The 26189-nt window shown below is 42.0% G+C and overlaps 1 protein-coding gene across 3 annotated transcripts in view; it reads right to left on the bottom strand.

The window, feature by feature from the left end:
- Positions 1-26189, bottom strand: part of map3k22 (mitogen-activated protein kinase kinase kinase 22) — a 121967-nt gene that overhangs the window by 25594 nt on the left and 70184 nt on the right. Inside the window, exons 11-14 of one of the 3 annotated variants that reach the window (XM_043687908.2) lie at positions 21565-21657; positions 16327-16518; positions 13926-14074; positions 7986-8117 (exon numbers count right to left, since the gene is read on the bottom strand). In XM_043687908.2, the coding sequence (XP_043543843.1) occupies positions 7986-8117; positions 13926-14074; positions 16327-16518; positions 21565-21657 (566 nt within the window). Of the gene's footprint in view, positions 1-7985; positions 8118-13925; positions 14078-16326; positions 16519-21564; positions 21658-26189 lie in introns of all 3 variants that reach the window. The other 2 variants (XM_043687907.2, XM_043687909.2) reach the window with 2 other exon arrangements.

Below are 26189 nucleotides of genomic sequence, written 5' to 3'. Positions count from 1 at the left end.
TAGGTGGGGAGTTCTTGGACTAATGGGGACAGGACCGCTTCGAGGTATGCCGAGATGAGTTCGGTTGGGCAGGAGCAGGCTGAGACGATGGGTCGTCCGGGGCAGTCAGGTTTGTGGATTTTGGGCAGGAGGTAGAAACGGGCGGTGCGGGGTTGTGGGACTATGAGGTTGGAGGCAGTGGATGGGAGGTCCCCTGAGGTGATGAGGTTATGGATGGTCTGGGAGATGATGGTTTGGTGGTGGGGGGTGGGGTCATGGTCAAGGGGACGGTAGGAGGAGGTATCTGCGAGCTGGCGTTTGGCCTCAGCGGTGTAAAGGTCAGTGCGCCAAACTACTACTGCGCCTCCCTTGTCAGCTGGTTTGATAGTGAGGTTGGGGTTGGAACGGAGGGAGTGGAGGGCTGCGCGTTCCGAGGGTGAGAGGTTGGAGTGGGTGGGAGGGGTGTGGGAGTTCAGGTAGCGGTTAATATCGCGGCGGCAGTTTGCTATGAAGAGGTCGAGGGCAGGTAGGAGGCCAGCACGGGGTGTCCAGGTGGATGGGGTGTGTTGGAGGTGGGATCCTGGACACCCCGTGCTGGCCTCCTACCTGCCCTCGATCTCTTCATAGCAATCTGCCGCCGCGATATTAACCGCTACCTGAACTCCCACACCCCTCCCACCACAGTTCATCCACTACACTAACACCTTCCACCCCGACCTCAAATTCACCTGGACAGTCTCGGACTCCTCCCTCCCCTTCCTAGACCTTTCTGTTTCTATCTCAGGCGACCGAATCAACACGGACATCTACTACAAACCAACCGACTCCCACAGCGACCTGGACTACACCTCCTCCCATCCTGCCCCCTGTAAAAACGCCATCCCATTCTCCCAATTCCTTCGTCTCCGCCGCATCTGCTCCCAGGAGGACCAGTTCAAAATACGTACAACACAGATGGCCTCCTTCTTCAAGGACCGCAATTTCCCCCCCGATGTGGTCGACGGTGCCCTCCACCGCATCTCCTCCACTTCCCGCTCCTCCGCCCTTGAGCCCCGCCCCTCCAACCGCCACCAGGACAGAACCCCACTGGTCCTCACCTACCACCCCACCAATCTCCATGTACAGCGCATCATCCGCCGTCACTTCCGCCACCTCCAAACAGACCCCAGCACCAAGGATATATTTCCCTCCCCTCCCCTATCAGCTTTCCGTAGAGACCACTCTCTCCGCGACTCCCTCGTCAGATCCACACCCCCCACCGACCCAACCTCCACTCCCGGCACCTTCCCTTGCAACCGCAGGAGGTGCAACACTTGCGCCCACACCTCCCCCCTCACTTCTCTCCAAGGCCCCAAAGGAAACTTCCATATCCGCCACAGATTCACCTGCACCTCCACCCACATCATCTACTGCATCCGCTGCAGCCGGTATGGCCTCCTCTATATTGGGGAGACATGCCGCCTACTTGCGGAGCGATTCAGAGAGCACCTCTGGGCCACCCGGACGAACCAACCCAACCACCCTGTAGCACAGCATTTCAACTCCCCCTCCCACTCCACCGAGGATATGCAGGTCATTGGACTCATCCACCGCCAAACCACAACAACGCGACGGTCGGAGGAGGAGCGTCTTATCTTCCGACTGGGAACCCTCCAACCGCAGGGGATGAACTTGGACTTCACCAGTTTCTTCATCCCCCTCCCCCCACCTTGTCTCAGCCAAATCCCTCCAGCCCGGCACCGCCTTCCTGACCTGCAGTCTTCTTCTTGACCTCTCCGCCTCCATCCTACTCCGACCTATCACCCTCACCTTGACCTCTTTCCACCTATCACATTTCCAACGCCCCTCCTCCAAGTCCCTCCTCCCTACCTTTTATCTTCTCCTGCTGAACACTCTCTGCTCATTCCTGAAGAAGGGCCTGTGCCCGAAACGTCGAATCTCCTGTTCCCTGGATGCTGCCTGACCTGCTGTGCTGTTCCAGCAATAAAGTTTCAACTGACATCAAAAACAACTGTTCAGGATTGCTGTTCTTTAAAGAAATTTAATCTTGATTGTTATGCAGGAAGATAACAGCAGATCAATAAAACTTGCAAGAGGACAGCAATTTTATTTTGAGGTGTAGTCAGCTAGATAGCTGTCAAAAGCAGAAATATACATCAAGAATTTCTAAATTTAGCTGCTGAAAAAAAACCACCACACAGAATTTACATTTTGTTAACAAGTTCAGCAGCTTTCTTCCAGCTTGGTGCCAACTCAACACTGAAAATTCCTGGCTCACCTTTCTCACTGGACACACAAGTAGGAGTTAAATGTTGGAAACCTTGTAGAGACAAATAGCTGGTACCAGAAACTTTTCACAAGTAGCATAGCAGACAACACAATTTTTCGCAAAATAAGGCACAGCCATTCATCACTGTACTTGTGCATACAATATATCCTTGTACCGAACATCAAGAATCTTTGTAAATTTAATACAACAGCTGACAATTCGCTGATTAAAATGAAGTTTAGGTCATTAATGGCTTATTCATGCTTCTGTTGTCCTAGACTTGACTATCTCAGGACTTTGCTCATAAGTCTCCCATGTTCCACTCTCCCTAAAACTGAGCTCATCCAAACTTTCATTGTTGTAAATCTAATATCTAAGTCACACAGTCCTCCTTATGGCACATCTGAAATCACATCCCAGAAAAGAACAGAGGAAAAGTAATTATCATCATTCAGAACTATATAAATCCTTCTCTGTAACTTGCAAATTGAAAGGCAGTTCTCACTTAATGTGCTAACTAACTAGTTTTTCAACAGTTGTCAAAGAACAGTAAGCAGGAAAGGACTCTTTTGATGGTGGTTTGATTTTGTGGCTGTAAACACACCTTATCATCAGAATGAAACTGCATCAACTCCTGGCATCTGCACCAATACTGAAATTCAGGAGTTGCTGTCAGTGATTTCTTGTTCCTTCACAGAGTCCACAGTTGATATCCCACTGAAGTAATTCTTAGAAATTACTTCACCTGACATGAACTCCCACTTTTTCATACTTGTAAACTGACTGTAAAATCCCTTGAGGAAGTTATGCTTTGTTGAATGAGGTCACTTTGATATTGACTGGCCTGATCTTGCTATCCTAGGCAGAAGGGGGTTCAATCCAACCATAAAGTCCTACACTAGAATCCTGATTGAGATTAGCTCCTCAGCAGAAACCAGTGATCAAAATCATTTAATAAGTTTAAATACAAATCCATTCTCCATTCTCACTATATTTCTTAAGGTCTTATTTAGTATTTCTACCAACTTGCCTGCTGTTTCTTAAGTTTCCAGTCAGTACCTTATTAAGTTCTATAGCATCATCAACATTGATAAAACAATACAATTGCTTTGTATGGTACAAACTCACTGATCATTACTGTACTTTGATAATATCTGCCACATTAGGTGTGGGTAGTAACAAAATTTTAGTTGTAAATGTACTTAAAGGCAATTAAATTGTTTAACAACAGCCTGGACATAGCAGCTCTCCTCCCCTCATAGCAAGGCAACATAATCTCAGTTAAACAAAATATAAGAAATGAACAATCCAAGAAGGAAAAATGTTTGCAGCCATCAATAAAGTCCCAAATGTAGTTCCCTTAGCAAATGAGGTCAAGGAAATAATAATAAATAATAATGAGGAAATGACAAAGGAGTTGAATAAGTACTTTGCATTAATCTTTACAGTACAGGACACTAACAGCATTCCACAAACACCCAATAACCAAGGGATAAAAAGAGGAGGAAATATATGCAATAATTATCACTAGGGATAAAGTACGATGGAAACTAATGCGGCTAAAGGCCAATAGGTCCCCTGGACCTTGCATTCTAGTATATTAAAGGAAGTACATACAGAGATAGTGGATACACTGGTTGTAATCTTCCAAGAATTGTTAGACTCTGGAAGAGTCCCAGAGACTTCGAAAAATGCCAGTGTAATACCTTTATTTAGAAATGATGGGCAGCACGGTGGCACAGTGGTTAGCACTGCTGCCTCACAACACCAGAGACACTGGTTCAATTCCTGCCTCAGGTAACTGGCTGTGTGAAGTTTGCACATTCTCCCCGTGTCTGCGTGGGTTTCCTCCGAGTGCTCCGGTTTCCTCGCATAGTCCAAAAATGTGCAGGTTAGGTGAATTGGCCATGCTAAATCCGTAGTGTTAGGTGAAGGGGTAAATGTAGGGGAATGGGTCTGGGTGGGTTGCGTTTTGGCGGTTCGGTGTGGACTTGTTGGGCCGAAGGGCCTGTTTCCACACTGTAAGTAATCTAAATGAAAGGAGATTTTTTTAAAAGCTAACTATAAGTCAGTTGGCTAACATTTGTCATTATAAAGGATGTAATGGCAAAGCTTTGAACAAATACTTAAATAATCAAACAGAACAAGCATGGCTTCATGATGGGGAAACCACAGCTGAAAAGTTTATATCAGTTCTTTCAGGAAGTTACAAGCAGAATTGCTAAAAGACGCCAAAAAAGGTGTATGTTGATATTCCAGAAGGCATTTCATAATGTACCGCACATAAGGCTAGTCAAAACAATAACAGCCCATGATGTTGGGGGCAGTATTTTAGCATGGATACAGGACTTATTAATTACTAGGGAGAAGGGAGCATTTCAGGTTGGCAACTTGTAACTAGTGGAGTGCCACAGGGATCATGCTGGTGCAATAATTATTTACAATATAGTTTAATGACTTGGTTGATGGTTGTGAATGTGCCAATACAAAGTTTGTGGATAAGAAAAATAAGTAGGAAGATGAATGTTGAAAATGACAATAGTCTACAGAGGGTCAGTGAGTGGGCAAAACAACTTGGCAGATGAAACACAATGTGGGAAAAACATTAGGTTCCTTTGGCAGGAAGAATACAGGAGGTGAACATTCTTTAAATGGAGAAAGATGAAGCAAAGAGAGATTCGAGTGTCCCATCCGTAAATCAGGAAAAGCTAATATCAAAAGTCAGCAGGTAACAGGGAAGACAAATGAAATGGGATATAAAACTACAAATCACCTTCTACTTCCTGCCACTAAATCAAATTTGGATTAAATTTGTCGCTTGCCCTGGATCCCTTAGGCTCTTAGTTTCATAATCAGTCTGCCACTCTAGACCTTATCAAAAGGGTTGCTGAAATCCACAAAGACCAAATTAACTATATTAACCTCATCTAATCTTAGTCACCTCCTTGAAAATTTCAATCCAATTTGTTGGACATGATCTCCCCACAAAGTTTTGTTAACTATCCTTGGTTATCCTAATCATCCTTGCTTCTCTAAGTAGAGATTAACTCTGTTACTCATAAGTGTTTTCCAATAGTTTCCCCACCACACATATTAGACGCATTGGCCTATGGTTTCATGGTATATCCTTTTTTTGAATAATAGTACCATATTAGCTCCAGTCCTCTGGCACCTCTCCTGTGTCTAGAGAGATTTTGAAAATTAATGTCAGAGCTCTTGCAAATCCCTCCCATACCTTCCAGAGCAGCCTTGAATACGTCTCGTCTAGGCCTGGGAATTCATCCACTTTCAAGCCTGCTAAAACTAGAAATACCTTCTCTCTAAATGTTAATTTGTTCAAGTATACCAGTCACCCTTCTCAATTGGGAATCCAGATGAAAAGTATGCATTATAACCTCAACAGTGCCTTCTGAGTCCACACACTTGGCCACTTTGGTCCCCAGTGGGCCCTATTCTTTCCCTGGTTAATCATTTGCCTCTAATATACTTATAAAATCCCTTTATATTTTACTTCATGCAACCTGCCAGTGTTTTTCCATGTACCCTCTTTGCTCTTCCAATTTCTTTTTAAGCAAACCCTGCATTTTTTAAAGACCTCTAGGGTCTCTGCTGTTTTGAGCCTTCAGTATCTACCATTAGCTTCTATTTCTTTCTTATCCAATCCTGTACATTCCTTGACATTCAAAGTTCTCTGTATGTCGGTCCTACCCTTCAGGATCATGTTAGTCCTGCACACTCACTATGAGCCTTATGAATGTCTCCCACTGCCCTGATATGAACTTTCCTGCAAATAGCTGCTTCCTACCAACTTAGACTAGATCCTGTGGATCTTGTCAGAATTGGCCCTTGTCCAATTCAGAACAACCATTTCCGAATCATATGATATCTTACTGAATTATTGGTGCTATCACAAAAAATGCTTCCCCACTACCACATCCACTACTTGTTCGATTTCAATGCCTAAAATCAAATCTGACAGCACTCCCTCTCTCTTTTAGTGCTTTCTATGGTTTAAAAAGCTTGCCTGGATACATTTTAAGAATTCTGCCCCTTCTAAGCCTTTTATATTTTGTCTATCCCAGTTAATACTAGAAAAGTTGAAACCTCCTACTATTAGTACACAATTATTTTTACACTTCCCTGAGATTTGCCCACATTTCTGCCTTTCTATCTTTCCCTGACTGTTTAGGTGTCAAAAGTACACTCCCAACCAAGTGATTACCTTTTTGTTTTTCGGTTCCACCCGTATAGCCTCAATTGAAGAACCTTTTAAGATTCTCATCCCTCCTTACTGCAGTAATTAACTACTAGATCAATTTTGTGACACTACCTCTTTTTTGCAACCCCCCCCCCCCACTACTCACCTAATGATTCTATACCCTTGAATATTGAGCTGTTGGTCTCGTCCCTCCCTCAACCATGTCTCTGTGATAGCAATGATCACATCCCCATGTGTTAATCAACATCTTCAACTCACCTGCCTTATTCACAAAACTCTGAATTAAACTAAATGCCATTCAGCCTTGCCACGCTCTCTTGTAACTTTACTGATTATATTTTCACTGCCTTCGAGACTTAGTTCTTCTTCTGTATTTGTCCGTGCATCACTGTACCTCCATTCCATTCCCATTTCAATGCCAGATTATTTTAAATCCCTACCAACCACAATAGCAAACTACCCCATAAGGATGCTGGACTCATTCTAGTTCAGGTGCAACAGACAACCACATTCAGGTTCCACCTTCCCCAGAAATGAACAGGAATCGAAGAATCGAAAGTCCTCTCTCCTAGTTCACCTGTTCAGCCATGCATTCGTCTGCCCTATTCTTCGATTTCTGTACTCAGTTGCACATGACACCAGGAACAATCCAGAGAGCAAAAAACTTGGAGGTCTTGATTTTAGTCTGCTATCAAGCTTCCTAAATTCTTGTTTTAGGACCTCGCCCCTCTTTCTAACTGTGTTGTTGGTTCCAATGTGAACCACAATCGCTGAGTGACCTCCCACTTCTGAATGCTTCTTTCGGTTCAGTGACATTCTGACCTTAGCCCCAGGAAGGGAACACACCTTGTACCCCATCTGTAATCTTGTTGCTCACTTGCTTAACCAGTCTATAATTATTTGCAGTGTGCATGTCCTTCTTACAGCTTTATCTCATAGGCAATTGATGCATATTCTCGGTCTCATCATCTACATACGGCATTAATGTACATTGTAAATAGGTGAGACTTCAGTACTGACCCTTGTATCACTCCCCTAGTTTTCACAGCTTACCAAGTTGAAATACCATGTTCATACCCATCTTTGTCTCTTGTCCATAAAACAATTCTCTCTCTATGCTAATATAACACCCCCAATTTCATAAGCCTTTATGTTACCTATTTCCCGTCTCTGGATCATTTCCCAACTGTGCTGAATTCGGTATTGAAGTCGGCAGTGGCAAGAAAATAAACTCCAGTCTTTAAACAAAGAAGCCAATATAGAGGAGAAAAATGTCAGCAATGACAGATTTGGGCTTGCCCATGATGTCCTTTATAACCTTCTACTGATGAACAGTATTAAGGCTCACGCGTGGAAGATGGGAGCTTGAATGAGATACTGAAGGGCTGCCACTAACTGTCGGACAATTTCCCAAGAAGAGTCAGCAATTTCTGTAGCAATGGGACAAAACTTGCTTTAAAAAATGTAGACACATAATAGCGGACAAATCAAAATATAAAGTAACAGCTCAATACTTACTCCTGGCATATATTCTACAAAGATGGACAGTTTTCTTTCTATTGTATCCCGTAGCGATCCATAATACTGCACTATCCTGTCGTGATGGAGGTTCTTTAGTAACTGTATTTCACATTCCAAAGCACTGACTTCCTGCAAGAGCAATGAACCAGCAACAGTTACGTCAAATTTTTAAGGAACACGTATTTCCATCCTCAGAATGACGAACTTGCAGCCCATTTTACCTTGTATCATTGTTTTCTTACCATTTAATCACACATGTTTTACAGATCTTTCCTTTTCTTCTTTCCACCTCTCCTTTCTATCTAAACCTGACATTGTACTTGCTTAAAAGATGTGCATGTTAGGTGGATTGGCCACGTCAAACTATCTATAGTGTTCAGGGATGTGCAGGTTAGGTGCATTAGCCATGGGAAAGATGCAGGGTTATAGAGATGGGATATGGATGGGATTCTCTTTGGAGGGTCGGTGTGGATCTGCTGGGATGAATGGCCAGTTTCCGTTCTGTAGGGATTCTATGGTATTCTATTCTATGCCATGGCATCCCGAACGTTCTCTAGTTGTAGAGTCATAGAGATGTACAGCACAGAAATAGGTCCAACTTGTCCACACAGACCAGGTGTCCTAAGTTAATCTTGTCCCATTTGCCAGAACCTGGTCCATATCCCTCTAAACCCTCGCTATTCATATACCCATCCAAATGGCTTTTCAATGTGGTAATTGTACCAGCCACCACCACTTCCTCGGACAGCTCATTCCATAAATGCACCACCCGCTCGTGAAAAAGCTGTCCCTCAGGTCCTTTTTAAATCTTCCCATTCTCGCCCTAAACCTATGGCCTCTAGTTCTGGACTCCCCCACCCCAAGGAAAAGACTTTGTTTATTTATCCTAAAAATGCCACTCATGGTTTTATAAACCTCTATGAAGTCACCCCTCAGCCTCCAACACTCCAGGGTAAACAGCCCCAGCCTATTCAGCCTCTCCCTACAGCTCAAACCCTCCAGCCCTGGTAACTCTTTTCTGACCCCTTTCAAGATGAAAGTTTATTGATCTAAAATAATAACTTTTTTTAAGCTGCTTGAGCTGCTAAGTACTTTGTCTAACAGAACATTTCCTCATTGTGGCTTCCAAATTACCGTAACGTTTTGAATTACAGTGATAAGAAGAAGAATGGGGTATGCAGCATGGAGAAGTGATTCTGTCTTGGTCATTGAAGACTAACAATTCAAAGAGGTTCATATTTCCATAAGAAAGGAACATTAAAGTATCATACACAGGTCCAAAAATAAACAGGAAGGCTAATGGAATGCGGTGCTTTATATCTTAAGGATTAGATCATTGCATGAAATTAGATACAGCATAAAATCATGCTTAAGTAATGCAAAACTCTAACTTGAGTGACCCTTATTTGGCTTTAGAAATACCTTAAGAAGAACACATTAGCTTTGGAAGGAATGCAGCCAATTAAATAATGAGGAAATAAAAACAAAATGCCTATGGCTTTTGGAAATCTGAAACAAACAGAAAATGTGGGGTAACTCAGCTGTACTGGTAGCATCTGTGGAGACAGTAAATATTTTGAGTCTTGTATGACTCTTCTTGAGAGCTGAAAAGAGTTTGAAAATGTTTTTCTTTTATACTTTTCACAGAAGCGGAGGAGAGGCAAGGAAACAGGTGGTGTAGAGGCACCATGCAAACGACAAGGGTTGTTAGTTGTGGGGAAAGGGAATTAGAGATGTAAAAATGGTGTGAAAGAGAGAGAATGGGTCCTTTCGACTGTGAGCACAAGGAACAAGACAAGGCTAAGGGTGGAACGACGGGGGGGGGGGGGGGGGGGGGCGAAGGGGTGGACTTGAGAAGAAGAAATGAAAGAAACGTGGAGGACTGATAGCATACAGTCAGGCTCTGAAATTGTACAATTTAATATTGAGTCCTAGTGGCTGTATAATGCCGAAGCAGGAAAAGAGGTGTTGTTCCTTGAGCTTGTTGCATGCTTTGTTGGAACGTGGCAGCAAGCACAGGACAGAAATGTTAGCAAGGTGGATTATTGGAATGGTTAGGGTCACAGCTATGGACAGAGCAGAGGTATTCCCCAAAGTCTGCATTTGGGTTCACCAATGTAAAGGAAACCAGATTGAGTGGGAAGTACAATAGTCTAAACTAAAAAAAGTTATAAAGGAAAATGCTGCGCACCTTCAGGTAGGAGTAAGTTACTGCAAATGCTGAAATGTGTACTGAAAACAAAAAATGCTGGCTATCACAGCAGACCAGGCAACATCCACAGAGAAAGAGCGCACTATGGTTTCGAGTCTAGTTCACTCTTTATCAAAGCTAATGTGAAGTGTGGAGTGGACAACATTTTTGCAATTGTGGGGGGGATTGCAGGGAGAGAAAGGGCGTTGATAGTGCGGATTAAGTGACTGGAATGTGAGAATGACAGAACAATGCTGTATCTAACTGCCAGATTGGAAATAACACACTGGAGTGTGGGGAGGGGAGAGAAGACATGGTGACAGAGAAGGCATCAAGTAAAGCTAAAAGAAAGAGAAGGAATTGGACTGGGTTCACAATCTGAAGGTGTTGAACTCAATATTAAGTCCAGAAGATTGTAAAGTGCCTAGTCTAAAGATGAGATGTTGTGCAGCAAATACAACAGATCAGTTTGGGGGAGGTACAGGAGAAATGCTGCTTCACCTGGAAAGACTGTTTATGCCCTTGAATAGTGAGCAGGGATGAGGTGAAGGGGCCGGTGTTGCACCTTCTGCTGTTACATGGGAAGATGCCGTAGGAAGTTGAGGAATGGACTAGAATGTCCTGGACGGAACTGTCCCTGTGAAATGCAGACAGGGTGAGTGAGGGGAAAATGTGTTTGTTGGTGGCATTCTACTGGTGTTGTCTAAAATGACAGAAGATGATCCTTTGAATGCAGAGGCTGGTGGGATGAAAAGAGAGGAGGGGACCCGATCACGCTATTGTGAGTGATGGGAAGGAGCAAGGGCAGAGGCACAGGTCATAGGTCAGATACAGTTGAGGGCCCTGTCAATCAGAGTGGGTGGGAAAACATGGTTATGGAAGAAGGAAGCCATTTCAGCAGTGCTGGTTTGGAAGGTGGCATCATCGAAACAGATATGATGTTTGCGAATGGGATGGAATCCTTGCAAGACATGGAGTGGAAAGAGCTGTCTTGGCTGCAAGACTTTGAATGAAAATGTTCATAATGCCGGTTTCTTTAATAAACACAAATTTATCAATTTATTATAAAATGAAACTAATATAATGAAAATGTAGTATTTGGTTAACACATAATATTATGAAGACAAACATTTATCCAGCTCATGGGATACACGAGAATGTAACAAGTTGGATCCAAATTGGCTCAGTGACAAGACACAAAGCGTAACGGTTGACAGATGTTTATGCAAATAGGAAGCGTGTTCCAGTGGCCTTCCATAGGATTCCACATTGGGTCCGTTGCTGTTGCAGGGTATTTTAATGATTTAGATTTAAATGTAGGCAGCATGGTTGAGAAATTTGCAAATTAAAAATTGGGCAGGTATTTGATAGTAAAAATTGTGACAGTAAACCGCATGAAAATAGTTTGGTTGAGGGGCTCGAAAAGTGTCAAACTGAATTGAATCCAGAAACAAGGTTATGGATCTGAGGGAAAACAAGGCAAGGAAATACACAATGGGTAAGAAGAGGATACTGAGAGTGGTAGAAGTAGTAAGATGCCTTAGGGTGTATGTTCACAGGTCCCTGGAGGTGGCAGGAAAGGTACAAGAGGTACAAAGAAGAAATATGGATGCTTTCCTTCACTGCATTTGGTATGAGATTAGATTACAGTAGTGTGGAAACAGGCCCTTCGGCCCAACAAGTCCACACCGACCCGCCGAAGCGCAACCCACCCATACCCCTACATTTACCCCTTACCTAACACTACGGGCAATTTAGCTTGGCCAATTCACCTGACCTGCACATCTGTGGGAGGAAACCGGAGCACCCGGAGGAAACCCACGCAAACACGGGGAGAACGTGCAAACTCCACACAGTCAGTCGCCTGAGGCGGGAATTGAACCCGGGTCTCAGGCGCTGTGAGGCACAGCAGTGCTAACCACTGTGCCACCGTGCCGCCCACAAAGCGGTATGAGTACAAAAGCAGGGACATAATGCTAAAATCATGCAAGAACTGTCTGGGTCTCAGTTGAAGCTTTGTGTTTTAGTCACAGGAAGGACAAAATCGCTCTTGGGAGAGTACAGAAGTGATTTACAAAAATGTTTCCAGGGCTTGAAAGCTATAATTATGGAGAAAGATTGAAAAGGCTTTGGTTGTTTTCCTTAGAACAGGAGAGGCTGAAGAGTAACTTAATCAAGATGTACAAAATGAGGGCCTTAGACATGGAAGGCTAGGTCCCACAACAGAGAGAGCAATTATTGATTTAAAGTGATTGGTAAAGGATTAGAAGGTACATGAGAAAAACCATTTTCATCCAGATCATTGTGGATGTCTGTAACTCACTGTCCATTTTGGTGACTGAAGTGAAAATCCATGTCCTGGTGCATCTGGGGATTGACAAGCACGATGAAGCATAGAACACTGCTAGGGTGGCATGATAGCTCAGTGGTTAGCACTGCTGCCTCACAGCATCAGTGACCCAGGCTTGATTCCATACTCAGGGACTGTGTGGAGTTTGCAGGTTCTCCCCATGCCTACTCCAGTTTCCTCCCACAGTCCAAAGATATGCAGGTTGGGTGGATTGGCTTGCTAAATTGCCCATAGAAACCAGAGATGTGTCGGCAAAATGGATTAGCCATGGGAAATGCAGGGTTTATAGAGAAAGTGACCGGGGACGGGTCTGGGTTTTCTGGAGGGTCAGTGTGGACTTAATAACCTGCATCCACACTGTAGGGATTCTATTTGGAACTATGTCAATCTGGTGCACATGTCAGCGAGTGACTATCCATGTCCTGGTGTATCTGGGGATTGGCAAGCACGACTTGCTTATAAATTACAATTGCGAAAAATCTTTATCATGATTCCTGAAGAACAATGGTATTTCCCCACAAAAGGGCTTTAGAGGCATGAGCTGAGCAGCTTGTTATATAGCAGGCTTTCCTCAACTGAAAATACAAACACAAACTCCAAGCCTGCAAGCACTGTTAAAACTAAAAAGCAATAAAACCCAGTCATAAAACAAAGGTGGGTATTTCCCTTGAACTGAGTGCATGCAATCTAGACCAGTAATTATTTGGAATCATGTGGTTTCCAAAAAATGTTTTATTTAAATCCAAATGTGTCTTTCCAGTGACTTATCAAAATAAATGCAAGCATCTCCACAATCCTTTAAACCCAAGTGCACAAAAATTATTAAATATGAAACTTCTGCACAACAAATGTTCATAGAATCTTTCAGCACTGAGGGAGGTCCTGAAAGGTCTGTGTCTGTTCCAGTTCTTTAAAAGAGTTACCCAATTTATCCCACTGTCTGGCTCTTGTCCCATACTCCACAAATTTTTCCTATTCAAGTATATGTCAAATTTCATCTTTGAAAGTTACTACTGAATGTTTCCACCAATCATCTATTGATGCATTCCAGATTGTAGCAACTTGTTGTGTAAAGAATTTCTCATTTCCTCCCTTTTTCTTTTGCCATTTGTTCTGAAAGATTCTTCATGATCTAGAATAAAAACTTATCACAATCAGAATGTGAACTTTAAGATATGGCAAAGGGAAAAGTTATATTAGCAAGAAGTAATCCCCATAACCTCACTGCTTGAAAGGAGGATGAAGCTATTTCCTGGAACTAACTATAATCATGGAACATTCAATGGAAGTCACAGACTTTTTGCTTAACTGCCAGCACAGTCTAACAAGAATACAGTATAGGAGTTGTGAGTAATGAGCAGTTTTACTCATTCCTTTTTGGATCAAATTCACCAACCTTGCTCGTCTCTTGGCTATCTGCATCAAAAGCCACTTGCTTGACTGCCAGTTCCCTGCCTGTGTCTGCATCATAGCACAGGTAAACTTCTCCAAATGCTCCACGGCCAAGGAACTTCCCCAGTCTCCAGTTAATAGGAGCTCGAGGGGCTACTGAGAGAGAAAAGACCAGTCAAAATGCAGTTCTTGTGTACTTCCTGTCATCTGCCTTTGATTATACTTCAAAAGAAAATAAGAATGATTAATATAGAAAAAGATTGCAATGCTTTAAAAAGAGTAGGCCTTTTATAACTCCATTGGGGTAGTATGTTCAGTTGTTCAGATCTTAAGATTCAGAATTTCTTCCCTAAAACTTTGACTCTCTACCTCGTTTTCTTTGACAAAGCTTTTGGCCATCTGCCTGTATTTCCCATGTGGTTGGTGTTGAATTTGGCTTTATTAAATCCCAATGATGTATCTTGAGACATTTTATTACGCTTAAAGACAATGTGTGTGTGTGTGTGTGTGTGTGTGTGTGTGTGTGTGTGTGTGTGTGTGTGTGTGTATATTTTGTCTTTATATATGTTATGTTCTTAACTCTCGTGCACAACCCACACATTGGGCAGTGTCAAAGTGGAAATGATGGTGATGGTGGTGGTGGGGTGGATGAACACTGTCATCCTGAGAGAGAATAGCAGAACTGTTGTCACAAATCAAAATGGTGCCTTAGCAATGTGTTTCAAGACCGATGCCTGGCAGCTTCCGACACAAACTGGTATCTGAAGCAGATGGTGGAGTGGCAGCAAGCTTAGCTTACATGACTTCAGTTTGAGTGACCACTAAAGTATTGGTGGCTTCTGATTATGCTGTCGCGCAAGTGGATGCTGCATGACACCGCATCATTGAATCCCCTAGTGTGTTCCTGCCTTTGTTCCCTACTTATACATGGGAAATGATGGGCTCCAAGCTCTGCACAAAGTCCTGTGTCAAATTGATGCTCGACTCTGTCATGCTGTTTGACACTGGCCTCAATTTATTTTGCAGGTGGGCCAATGTACCAACCAATCAACTGAGCACACTCACCAAGCCTGATAACGTTCCTCTGCAGCTCCTGCTGGCCCCTATGAATTGATGTCATCTCTCCTCTCTCTCCTTCCTGCACTGAAGTCTTGCAGGACAAACCTGCAAACCCTGGAGCCAACAATTGGCATGGTGTCCCATTACTGAGTGTGCTCAAGTGAAAATCACAGCTAGAATATGTCCATTTCCTGATCTAACCAGAATGCCCATCCCCTTTTAAGTGCTGCATGTTAACGTAAGGAGGTTTAATTTGTCATGGCCTTTCTTTTTAGCAACATCCTCACACCACGACTACTTCAGGACACAGTTACTCACCAGTCCATTTAATGCTGGTTGTGAATTTCAATCATTAAAAGATGCAGGCATTGCAGCACATTCCCCAATTTATTTAGGAATTATGTTTGTGTCTAACTGCTAAACTTCAGTTTGCTACACCAACAGAAATTTAAACCATTTGTTATGAATATATATGTATCACATTACATGATACATTTTTCACCTTGCAGGATTTATAACCTCAAATTTTAAACTAACCTGATCTGAGAGAACACGGCAGTTACAGGCCAAATGCAGGTTTACATTCAAATGACTCAATGTTATATTCAAGTGAAAGATATAAGTTGGATGTCCAACCCAAATTAATCCCATTATTCATGAGGGCTGCATTAAAATCTGGGCAATATCAACATTTAGTGTCAAGCTAAGTGTTTACTTGTACAATGCTGCAACACTCAGCAACCAGAAAAATCTTTTCCTTACACAGTATCTAATCCCTCTGACTTTTCAGAAACATCTAGGCTCACTTCATCCATACTATTTTGCACACATGAATGACGTCCCTCCTTAATATTCTGGAAATAACAATTCCTATGGTCATTGTGGGCAACCACATTATAAATGTGAACAATTCCTCGATTCTTGACGTCTATGCCTTCGAGCAGAAGTTGAAGGATCAAAAAAGAGAGAACTTTCACCTTTACAAAAGAACCCTATAGTTCTTCAATAATGGGATGGTTGTGTTTTTATGCAACCCAGCATTATAGAAAAATTGCACCTTACAAACAGCGCTTAAAATGTTGGTGATGTAATCATGTTACAGCTGACAAACATTTTAACAGTTTGTGCTTTAGAAATAGTGTCCCCAATTTGTCAATCGCGTTACAGTGAATTTGTGTTAACAAAACATGCATTATAAGCAGAACGACATGTACTTGGTGATCAAAAAATCTGAACCATAATTTATTTAAGAACATAATATGAGCTGTCATCATCATTCTTTGTAGCTCATCTCCATGCACCCCTACCTCAGTTACACTTGGAAGAAGTGCTGCAGATTTACTTACACACTGAAGTCAAGTGCCTGTCATGAACTTTCAGGCAATTTTTATCTTCATTGCCCCATCGAATTGTTCGGCTCTCATCATACTGCAGGGTACCCCCCATACTATCCCCATTTGCACTGTGAGACCTACTGGAAGGAACCAGTTGGAAAAGATTTTCCTGATGAATGAAGCTCCGGGGAAATGTTCTTCTCCCTAAAAGCGAAAATGATCATGACACAACGGAAAAATTATACCTATCACCGAGCGAAACATCTCATATCACTTCACTAGAAATGGAATGCAATTTGAAAGAAGCTTTCCTGAGGTGTAGGCAAATGCGTCAACCAAACTGTATGCAAGATCTTGCTAAAACAGAAGTGGAAAAGCAAAATACATAACAGTCCATACATTAAAAACAAGAGGATAACTAGGGAGAAGGTAGGATCACTCAAGGATAAAGGAGCGAACTTGTGCTTGGAGGCAATGGATGTGGGTTAGATCCTAAATGAGTATTTTGCGTTGATATTCACCCAGGAGAAGGATATGGAGGATGGTGAGATTTGTTTAGAGCATGCCAATATGCTAGGACATTTTGAGATCAAGAAAGAAGTGGTGTTGGGTGTCTTGAAGAAGAGCAATACGATGGAGAAGTCCTCAGTGTCCAATGGTATCTACCCCTGGTTATTGAGACATGCAAGAGAGGAGATTGCTGAGGCCTTGACCAAGATCTTTGTATCCTCACTAACCACTGATGAGGTCCCAAAGGACTGGCAAGTAGCTAATGCTGTACCTCTGTTCAAGAAGGGAAATAGGAATAATCCAGGAAATTATAGACCAGTGAGTCTCATATTGGTGGTTGGGAAGGTATTGAAGAGAATTTTTAGAGATAGGATTTACATGAATTTGAAAAAGCCTGACCTAATTAGAGACAGTCAGCATGGCTTTGGTGTAGTGCAGGTCATGTCTTTCTAATTTGATTGAATTTTCCAAGGAGGTGACTGAGGTGATCAATTAGGGTAGAGCAGCAGATGTAATCTACATGGACTTTAGTAGGGCTGCCTCATGGTAGCCTCATCCAAGAGAGTAAGATGCTTGGGATCCACGGTGACTTGGTCGCATGGATTCAGAATTGGCTTGCCCATAGAAGGCAGGCAATAGTGGTGGAAAGGTGTTTTTTCAGGCTGGAGGTCTGTGACGAATGGTGTTCCGTAGGGATCCATACTGGGACCTTTGCTGTTTGCGATATAAGTAAGTTGGATGAAAATGTAGATGGGTTGGTTAGTAAATTTGCGGATTATACAAATATTGGTGGAGTTGTGGATAGTGTAGAAGGTTGTTAAAGGATATAGTGGAATTTAAATCAGTTGAAGATATGGGCGGAGAAATGGAAGATGGAGTTTAATCCAGGTAAGTGTGCAGTGTTGCACTTCAGGAGATTAAATGTTAATGAAAAATATACAGGTAATGGCAGGACCCTGAACATCATTGATGCACAGAGGGATCTTGGGGTTCAAGTTCATAGCTGCCTAAAAGTGGCCACGCAAGTAGATAGGGTGGTAAAGAAAGTGTATGGCATGCTTGCCTTTATTGGTCGGGGAAATTGAGTACAAGAGTCAGGATGTCATGTTGTAGCTTTATAAGACTTTGGTTAGGTCTCACTAGTAGTATTGCATTCAATTCTGCTCGCCACATTATAGGATGGATGTGCAGGCTTTGGAGAGGGTGTAGGAGAGGGTGCAGAAGAGGTTTACCAGGATGCTGCTTGAATTACAGAATATGAGCTATAAAGAGAGGCGAGGAAAATTCGGATTGTTTTTTCTGGAACAGGGAGGCTGAGGGGAGATTTGATAGAAGTCTATACAATTATGAGATGTAAAGACAGGGTTGACAGCAGAACTTCTTTCTCTCCACCGTTGAAATGTCTAAAACTAGGAGACACACGTTTAAGGTGAAAGGGGGAAGTTCAAAGGAGATGTGAAGGGTGAGTGTTTTTACACAGAGTGATAGGAGTCTGGAACACACTGCTGAGGTGGTGGTGGAGCCAGATACTATAGTGGTATTGAAGGGACTTTTAGGTAAGCACATGAATTGCAAGGAATGGAGGGATATGGACCAAGGGCAGGCACAAGGGATTAGTTTAATTTGGTGTCATGTTCGGCACAACATAAGGGCCGAAGGGCCCATTTCCGTGCTGTACAGTTCCATGTTCTAAATACAGTTAATGCTGGAAAAGTAAATAAAAGCAGAACATGATGGGAACACTTTATAAACTGGCAGTCACACAGGCTGCTCCAGCATTTACTATTCTTAACTTTCAAAAGCAAATAGGTTAATGATCAGGACACATTATTCTTCAGATAATATAGTGGAATCTTGAATCTGAAAATTTAGACATGGGTGGATTGTAATGATTGAAATTTCCTGTCTCCAGGAGCTGCAAACCCTCTGTCCACCAGCAAATGAATACTAGTGACAGTGGAATTTGGCCGGGAAGGTCCTCAATTGGCCTACGGAATGCCCCACCCTTCATGCCCTCCACTTAATCGCGATGGGAGGACGCTGGGTCTTGAAAGTGATGGAATCTCCATCCTGTAGTTTATCACCCGATGAAACAGAATCCACACTACACTCCCATCCTGCTTCTGGGAAAATATTAAATTCTACCCACAGCTTTAGTTTAATTTTTCATACAAAAGGCATTATCTCTAACTATGCAGCACTCTCTCATTAATGCAATTTTGAGGTTCAGGAGAAGTTTCGACTACAAATTAACTTATTCAGCTATCATTACATGAAAGAAACACCTTTTTCCATTTAGAAAGGTACAGTTATAAACCAAAGTGAGAAACAAGAGGGGCTGATCAGGTGTATCCTAGAACTCTGTGGGAAGGTAGAGAAGTGATTGCTGGGCCTCTTGCTGAGATATTTGTATCATCAATAGTCACAGGTGTGGTGCCAGAAGACTGGAGGTTGGCAAACGTGGTCCCACTGTTTAAGAAGGGCGGTAAAGACAAGCCAGGGATCTGTGGACTAGTGAGCCTGACGTTGGTGATGGGTAAGTTGTTGGAGGGAATCCTGAGGGACATGTATTTGGAAAGGCAAGGACTGATTAGGGATAGTCAACGTGACTTTGTGCATGGGAAATCATGTCTCACAAACTTGATTGAGTTTCTTGAAGTAGTAACAAAGAGGGTTGATGAGGGCAGAGCGGTAGATGTGATCTATATGGACTTCAGTAAGGCGTTCAACAAGTTTCCCCATGGGAGACTGTTTAGCAAGGTTAGATCTCATGGAATACAGGGAGAACTAGCCATTTGGATACAGAACTGGCTCAAAGGTAGAAGACAGAGGGTGGTGGAGGAAGTTGTTTATCCAGACTGGAGGCCTGTGACTACTGGAGTACCACAAGGATCGGTGCTGCATTCTCTACTTTTTATCATTTATATAAATGATATGGATGCAAGCATAAGAGATACAGTTAGTAAGTTTGCAGATGACAGCAAAATTGGAGGTGTAGTGGGCAGCAAAGAAGGTTACCCCAGATTACAACATGATCTTGATCAGATGGGCCAATGGATTGAGAAGTGGCAGATGGAGTTTTATTTAGATAAATGCAAGGTGCTGCATTTTGGAAAAGCAAATCTTAGCAGGACTTATACACTTAATGGTAAGGTTCTAGGAGTGTTGCTGAATAAAGAGACCTTGGAGTGCAGGTTCATAGCTCCTTGAAAGTGGAGTTGCAGGTAGGATAGTGAAGGTGGTGTTTGGTATGCTTTCCTTTATTGGACAGAGTATTGAGTACAGGAGTTAGGAGGTCATGTTGCAGCTGTACAGGATATTGGTTAGGCCACTGTTGGAATAGTGTGTGTAATTCTGGCCTCCTTCCTATTGGAAAGATGTTGTGAAACTTGAAAGGGTTCAGAAAATATTACAAGGATGTTGCCACGGTTGGAGGATTTGAGCTATTTGGGGAGGTTTAATAGTCTAGGGCTATTTTCCCTGGAGCATTGAGGGCTGGGGTGACCTTTAGAGATTTATAAAATCATTAGAGGCATGAATAGGATAAATAGACAAAGTCTTTTCCCTGGGGTGGGGGAGTCCAGAACTAGAGGGCATAGGTTTAGGGTGAGAGGGGAAAGATATAAACGAGACCTAAGGGGCAACGTTTTCATGCAGAGGGTGGTACGTGTATGGAATGAGCTGCCAGAAGAAGTGTGAAGGGTAAAACAATTGCAACATTTAGAAGGCCTCTGGATGGGAATATGAATAGGAAGGGTTTGGAGGGAAATGGGCTGGGTGCTGGCAGGTGGGACTAAATTTGGTTGGGATATCTGGTCGGCATGGACAAGTTGGAGCGAAAGTTCTGTTTCTGTGCTATACATCTCTATGACTCTATGAATACGAAATGGTCAGAGGAAAACCATAGTCCAGCAAACTTTAACAAAACTTTCTTGTTTTAACAGTGTCAATAATTTAATTTGTGTGTTCATTGCCAATGTGCAATTAATCTCTACAAATGAGGGAGGTCCAACTCTTGATCATGCACTTGTGCTGAGCTATCTGATCATAAAGATAACGGGAATGGGAGAACAAACATTTTAAATTCAGTCTGCTGAGCTCCGGAGGTGGAAAATAAAAACACAGTTCTCATACCAAATGACTATTCCCTGATACCGACTGGAAAAAATGCATGTGTGTGGGCAGTGGGAGGGTCCAGGAAGTGCTCAAAGTTGGACTGCCTGCCAACACTCTGCAAGTTCTGACACAAAGAGCAGCTACCATTGGGTCTGGTATTAATGGTCTCCAAGTGTGATATTGTGTGCAATTGTGGATAACAAGTGTCAAACAATTCCAGCTGCAAAGGAGACCTTGTTTCTTTTTATAAAAACTAGAACTTCTGCTAATGTATTACAATGTAATTGGTACTTTTAAAACAGCATGCCAAATGTTTTGTTTCCATGGTTTTCCTAAAGTTAGCTGAAAGATAATTCTGCAACTAGAACTGCAACCTATAACCCATTTTCATTGGAACAAATTCAGGGTTCATGATGTTTAAATCAAACTAAATGATGAAACGGACGTATGTTTTGGAATCTCGGAGAAAGGTTTTGCAGCAAGCAAATAGCCAGCTGAAAATCACAAATACTCTGCATTTTCACTGGATACAAGGATACTAATCTTTGCCTCAGGAAATGAAACAACAAAGTTGGCATTGTCATACGTGAACAGGAATTTCAAAAACTCTGTGCTTTAACTTACCATCACTATAGTCCTTGCGGTGATTTGAGACGTGATACTGCCGTGGGTATGTCCCACCTTTTCCTGCTCTTTCACAATAGTGGTTGGCAGGTTCTGAAAGAGAAAACAAAAGTAAAATAAGTCTAATTTCTAATAGAATAATTTAATATTTCAATTAAAAAATGAGCAAAGCTAACCTAGCTTTTAACTTCCTCCATTATCAAAACCTGGTTTGAGTTGACTTACACCGATCAGTTATCAATAATTGACTTAAAAGTCTATTCAATGGAGACAGAGAGGAAGTAGAGGACAATGAAATAAATGATCATTTGCTTATTTGTTCAACATTTTGAACTCTTGCTCACATGGGTGTTTAGGAATGTAAGCCTCTGTGAATTTAGCTCAATGTTGTAATCTTATCAGCAAGCTGTCTTTAATGTACACTTCAAATATTTCCATTTTCTAAACGTCAGTCTGTACTACATCAGAGCCAAGGAAGCTGAATTTGAGAAAGGTTCGTGCATCCCTAGAGGACCAGAGCCAATCAGCAGATTGTTCCAGCTCTATGATACATATGACACTTGTGTCTAAAGCAACATCACATTATTTTCATTGGGTTCCTTTTTGAATTTAAGTGATCACTATCTAGAACTCATAAATTGTAAGTTTTTTTCTTTCTGAAAAGATTTATCTGGTATTTTTATTACTTAAGATCTTTCTGAAACTGTAACAGAAGAAACCAAAATAATCAGTGGAAAACAGAGACAAACTGTTGAAAAACACATGGTTTTTAAAACTTATTTCAGGAGATTTGCATATGGCTGGGTAGCCCAGTGTTATTGCTCATATGTGTCAAAATATTTATACTCAGACTCCTTACAATTGGAATCCAGGTCTGCAAGATGTTTCTGGCAACTTGGGTGCAGGTATTTCAACTCAAATCCAAAATGTATAAATGGGAAAACCAGACTTTAATCACAGGGCAGTGTAATAGCAAAAGGGTGTGAAAAATCATAAAGATTATATGAGAAGGGAGAGAGAAAAAAAATTGAAACATCCTAAAACCATTTGTATCCCTGTTGACAAATACTCAGTTTTATTTTATTCATTCACAAGATGTGGCTGTCGTTACCATTCCAGCATTCATTGCTCATCTGTATTTGCTCAGGGGGCAGTTAGAAGTCAATTATAAGCGACACTTGGATAGGCACATGGATGATAGTAAAATGAAGGGTATGTGGATTAGTTTAATCTTAGAGTAGGATAAAAGGTCAGCACAACATCAAGGGCAGAAAGGCTTGTACCATGCTATCCTGTTCTATGACACAGCAAACAACTGAAATATATTTAATTGCAGAATGTGGGCATTGTTGGCTGACCCACTTTTATTAACTAACTTCACAAACTGGTGGTGTGCTCTTCATAGTGATTGTCAGTACAATTGAAAAGTTTGGTATGCCGTTTCAGAGGCCATTAACAAGTGACAGTATTGTGTAGACTGCAATCATGTGTGGGCCATATTCTGTAGGAATGAAAATCAAAATTGTTGGTCAAATTCAACAGGCCTGGCAGCATCTGTAGAAAGAAAGTAGAGTTAACATTTTGAGTCCAGTGACTCTTCATCAGAACCATTCTGAAGAGCAGTCACCAGACTCAAAATATTAACTCTGCTTTCTTCCAACAGATGCTGCCAGACCTGCTGAGTTTCACCAGAAATTTCTGGGGTTTTGTTTCAGATCTCCAGTATCCGCAGTTCTCTATGTTATTACTCTGTAGGAATGGTTGGTTCCCTTCTCCAATGAAAGCTGTTGATGAAACTATTTCAACAATCCAGCAGCTTCATGTCACTCTGTTTTCCTGCTGAAGTTATCAGATTGAGTGAAGTCAATTACACAACTTTTCACGGTGGGAGTTACAAGCCAAGATGATGATGGGTTTGACAGGGTAGATGTGGAGAGGTTTCTTCCCCCAGTGGGAGAACCCAGGACCAGAAGACATCTCAGAGGTGGGGTTTCCCACTTCAGTCAGAGATGAGGAGGCAACTTTTCTCCCAGAGGGTGGTGAATCTGTGGAATTCTTTACTGCAGAGAGCTGTCAAGATTGTTTCATTAAGGTCGAGGCTGAAATAGTTTCATAATCATGATGGGAACCAAGGTCAATTTGAAAAAGGAAAGTGGAGATGAGGACTTGCAGATCACTGAATGCTGGAGTGGGCTCAGTATACTGACTGCCCTATTTCTGCTCATATGTTTTATGGTCTTAGCCTTTAGGACTCAACATTGAGTTCAAAAACTTCAGAGTGTGAATTCTGTTCTCCATTTCAATTACAATGCAGACCCCCACCCTGACCACATCCTGTTATCTTTGTTATTTGCAGAACAAACCCATTTTTTCCTTTACACGCCAATCATTTAGAATTATTTTATACCTTAATAGCTCTTTTATCACCATTAGCACTCTTTTTTTCTCTTTTGTACCATCATCGGCTATTCCACCCACACTTTCTTCCTCCCTCCCAACAGCATAAAATTGTGCTATTTTCCAGCCCCATTCAATTCAAAAGAAGAGTTTTATTGGACTCAAAACGTTAGATTAGAAACAGGCCCTTCAGCCCAATCAGTCCACATCAACCCTCTGAAGAGTAACCCACCCAGACCCATTTCCCTCTGACTAATACACGTAACACTATGGGCAATTTAGTTTGGCCAATTCACCTGGTCTGCACGAAGAAACCGGAGCACCCAGAGGAAACCCACACAGACACAGGGAGAATGTGCAAACTCCACACAGTCGCCCAAGGCTGGAATCGAACCTGGGACCCTAGTGCTGTGAGGCAGCAGTGCCAACCACTGAGCCACCCTCTGTTAACTCTGCTTTTCTCTCCTCAGGTGCTGTGAGACTTGCTGAATTTCTTGAGGATTTTCTCATTTTATTTCAGACTTCCAGTCTGCAGCATTTTTCTTTCATTGCCCTGAGGAACCTCCGGAGCTGAAATGATTGACCTGTAAAAAAATCACAACCATCTTCCTCATGTTCAGTATGACTCCAGCCACAGATCTAGTCTGTGTACGTAAGAGTAAGACACAACATTAGTTTGAATCCCAAATTGAGCAGCTTGCCTCGAACTTTTAGAATGTATTTTTGTCAAGTTCTATGGAATGACAGATCATGAGAATGTGGAAAAATATTGTCTTTTGCATTACTTTCCACTAACAATACTCACAAATAATCCAGACTTGATTAAAATTAAGTTTAAGGTACTGTGCTTTTGTTAGTACAGGTTTAACACAACTGAATGACATAATGGAAGGGGACAAAATCTGAAAAATTCTGATTATTCCCTGTAGTCAGAATTCTTTTTCTTTAGTTCAAGGTTATTCTGAAAAAAAAGCAAAACGTCATGTTTCCTTCTACTCCTACTTGGGTTATATTACCAGCTGCTTAGAATTTTGGGATACTTTCCATGTTGAATATGCTTATTAATTGTAAGTGCTTTATTCGTGCCAGATAAAAATGAGCACTTACCCTTGTGTCAGTCTGATTTAAAAGCATGAAAAGTCATACTGACTTAATTATGGTCACTAATTCTTGGGTGGAGTTCTTTTTAGTACGTTGATACAATACACATGTTCGTAAAGCAATAATTTGATCTGAAATCAATCTGTCAAAATATTTATCCCAGTCCCTCCATTCCCAGCCAACAGGCAATTCCTTGCTGAGAAACAGTGCGTCAAACATCAGCATCTTTCGAATAACCTCTCCAATTTACTCTTCATGTTTAAGTCTGGTTTGTCAGTGTAAACAGGTTACTGACTATCAATGGGAGTCTATCATTATAACGGTTTCTGTCTTTGTTGAATATTCTCAAATTCAGATTAAAGAGACTCCCCCGCCAGTTTTGTTAGCACATGCATGGTGCTGGTGCAATCACAGCAATGAGGGCAACGTTTAAAATATTTCTGATCAATGTGGGTTTCCTCCCACAGACCAAAAATGTGCAGGTTAGGTGAATTGGTCATGCTAAATTGCCCATAGTGTTAGGTGAAGAGGTAAATGCAAGGAAACGGGTCTGGGTGGGTTGCTCTTCAGAGGGTCGGTGTGGACTTGTTGGGCCAAAGGGCCTGTTTCCACACTGTAAGTAAGTAATCTAAAAAGGAAACCTCTTCAGACATGTCTAAGGAAGGTGGAACTTTAACCCAGACCTTCTGGTTCAGAGGTCTGGATGCTACTACTGTGTCACAAGGTCAAGATTTAATTCCTAGCTTGTACTGTTAGCTGGCTTTTAAAAAAAATGTATCAGTTTTAGGAGACATTTCGTTTTTCAATTTAGGAACGATTAAAAAACCTAGAATTCCTGCTCTTGGTTACAATTATGACCACGTCTGAGAAATTTTCAGGTATGGTTATTAAGTGAGAATTTGACAGAGATTGAGATGAACCACAGGTGATCAGCCTGACTAACTTCTTATTTCAGCCTCACCATTGCCAAACCCACCCTACTGTCATAGGTGCTAATATTCCAGTGGCCTGGACTAAACTGGACATTAAATTAATTAAATTTTACTATTGAATACAACTAATTGGAATAAATCGGAAAAATAAAACAACTACAAGTAATGCTGATCCGAATTTTTTAAAAGTTGGCT

Source organism: Chiloscyllium plagiosum, unplaced genomic scaffold (genome assembly GCF_037043375.1).
Source record: "Chiloscyllium plagiosum isolate Xiang-an unplaced genomic scaffold, Cpla_swu_hap1 HiC_scaffold_4, whole genome shotgun sequence".
NCBI lineage: Eukaryota > Metazoa > Chordata > Chondrichthyes > Orectolobiformes > Hemiscylliidae > Chiloscyllium > Chiloscyllium plagiosum.
This window is presented reverse-complemented; position numbering and strand designations above follow the sequence as displayed.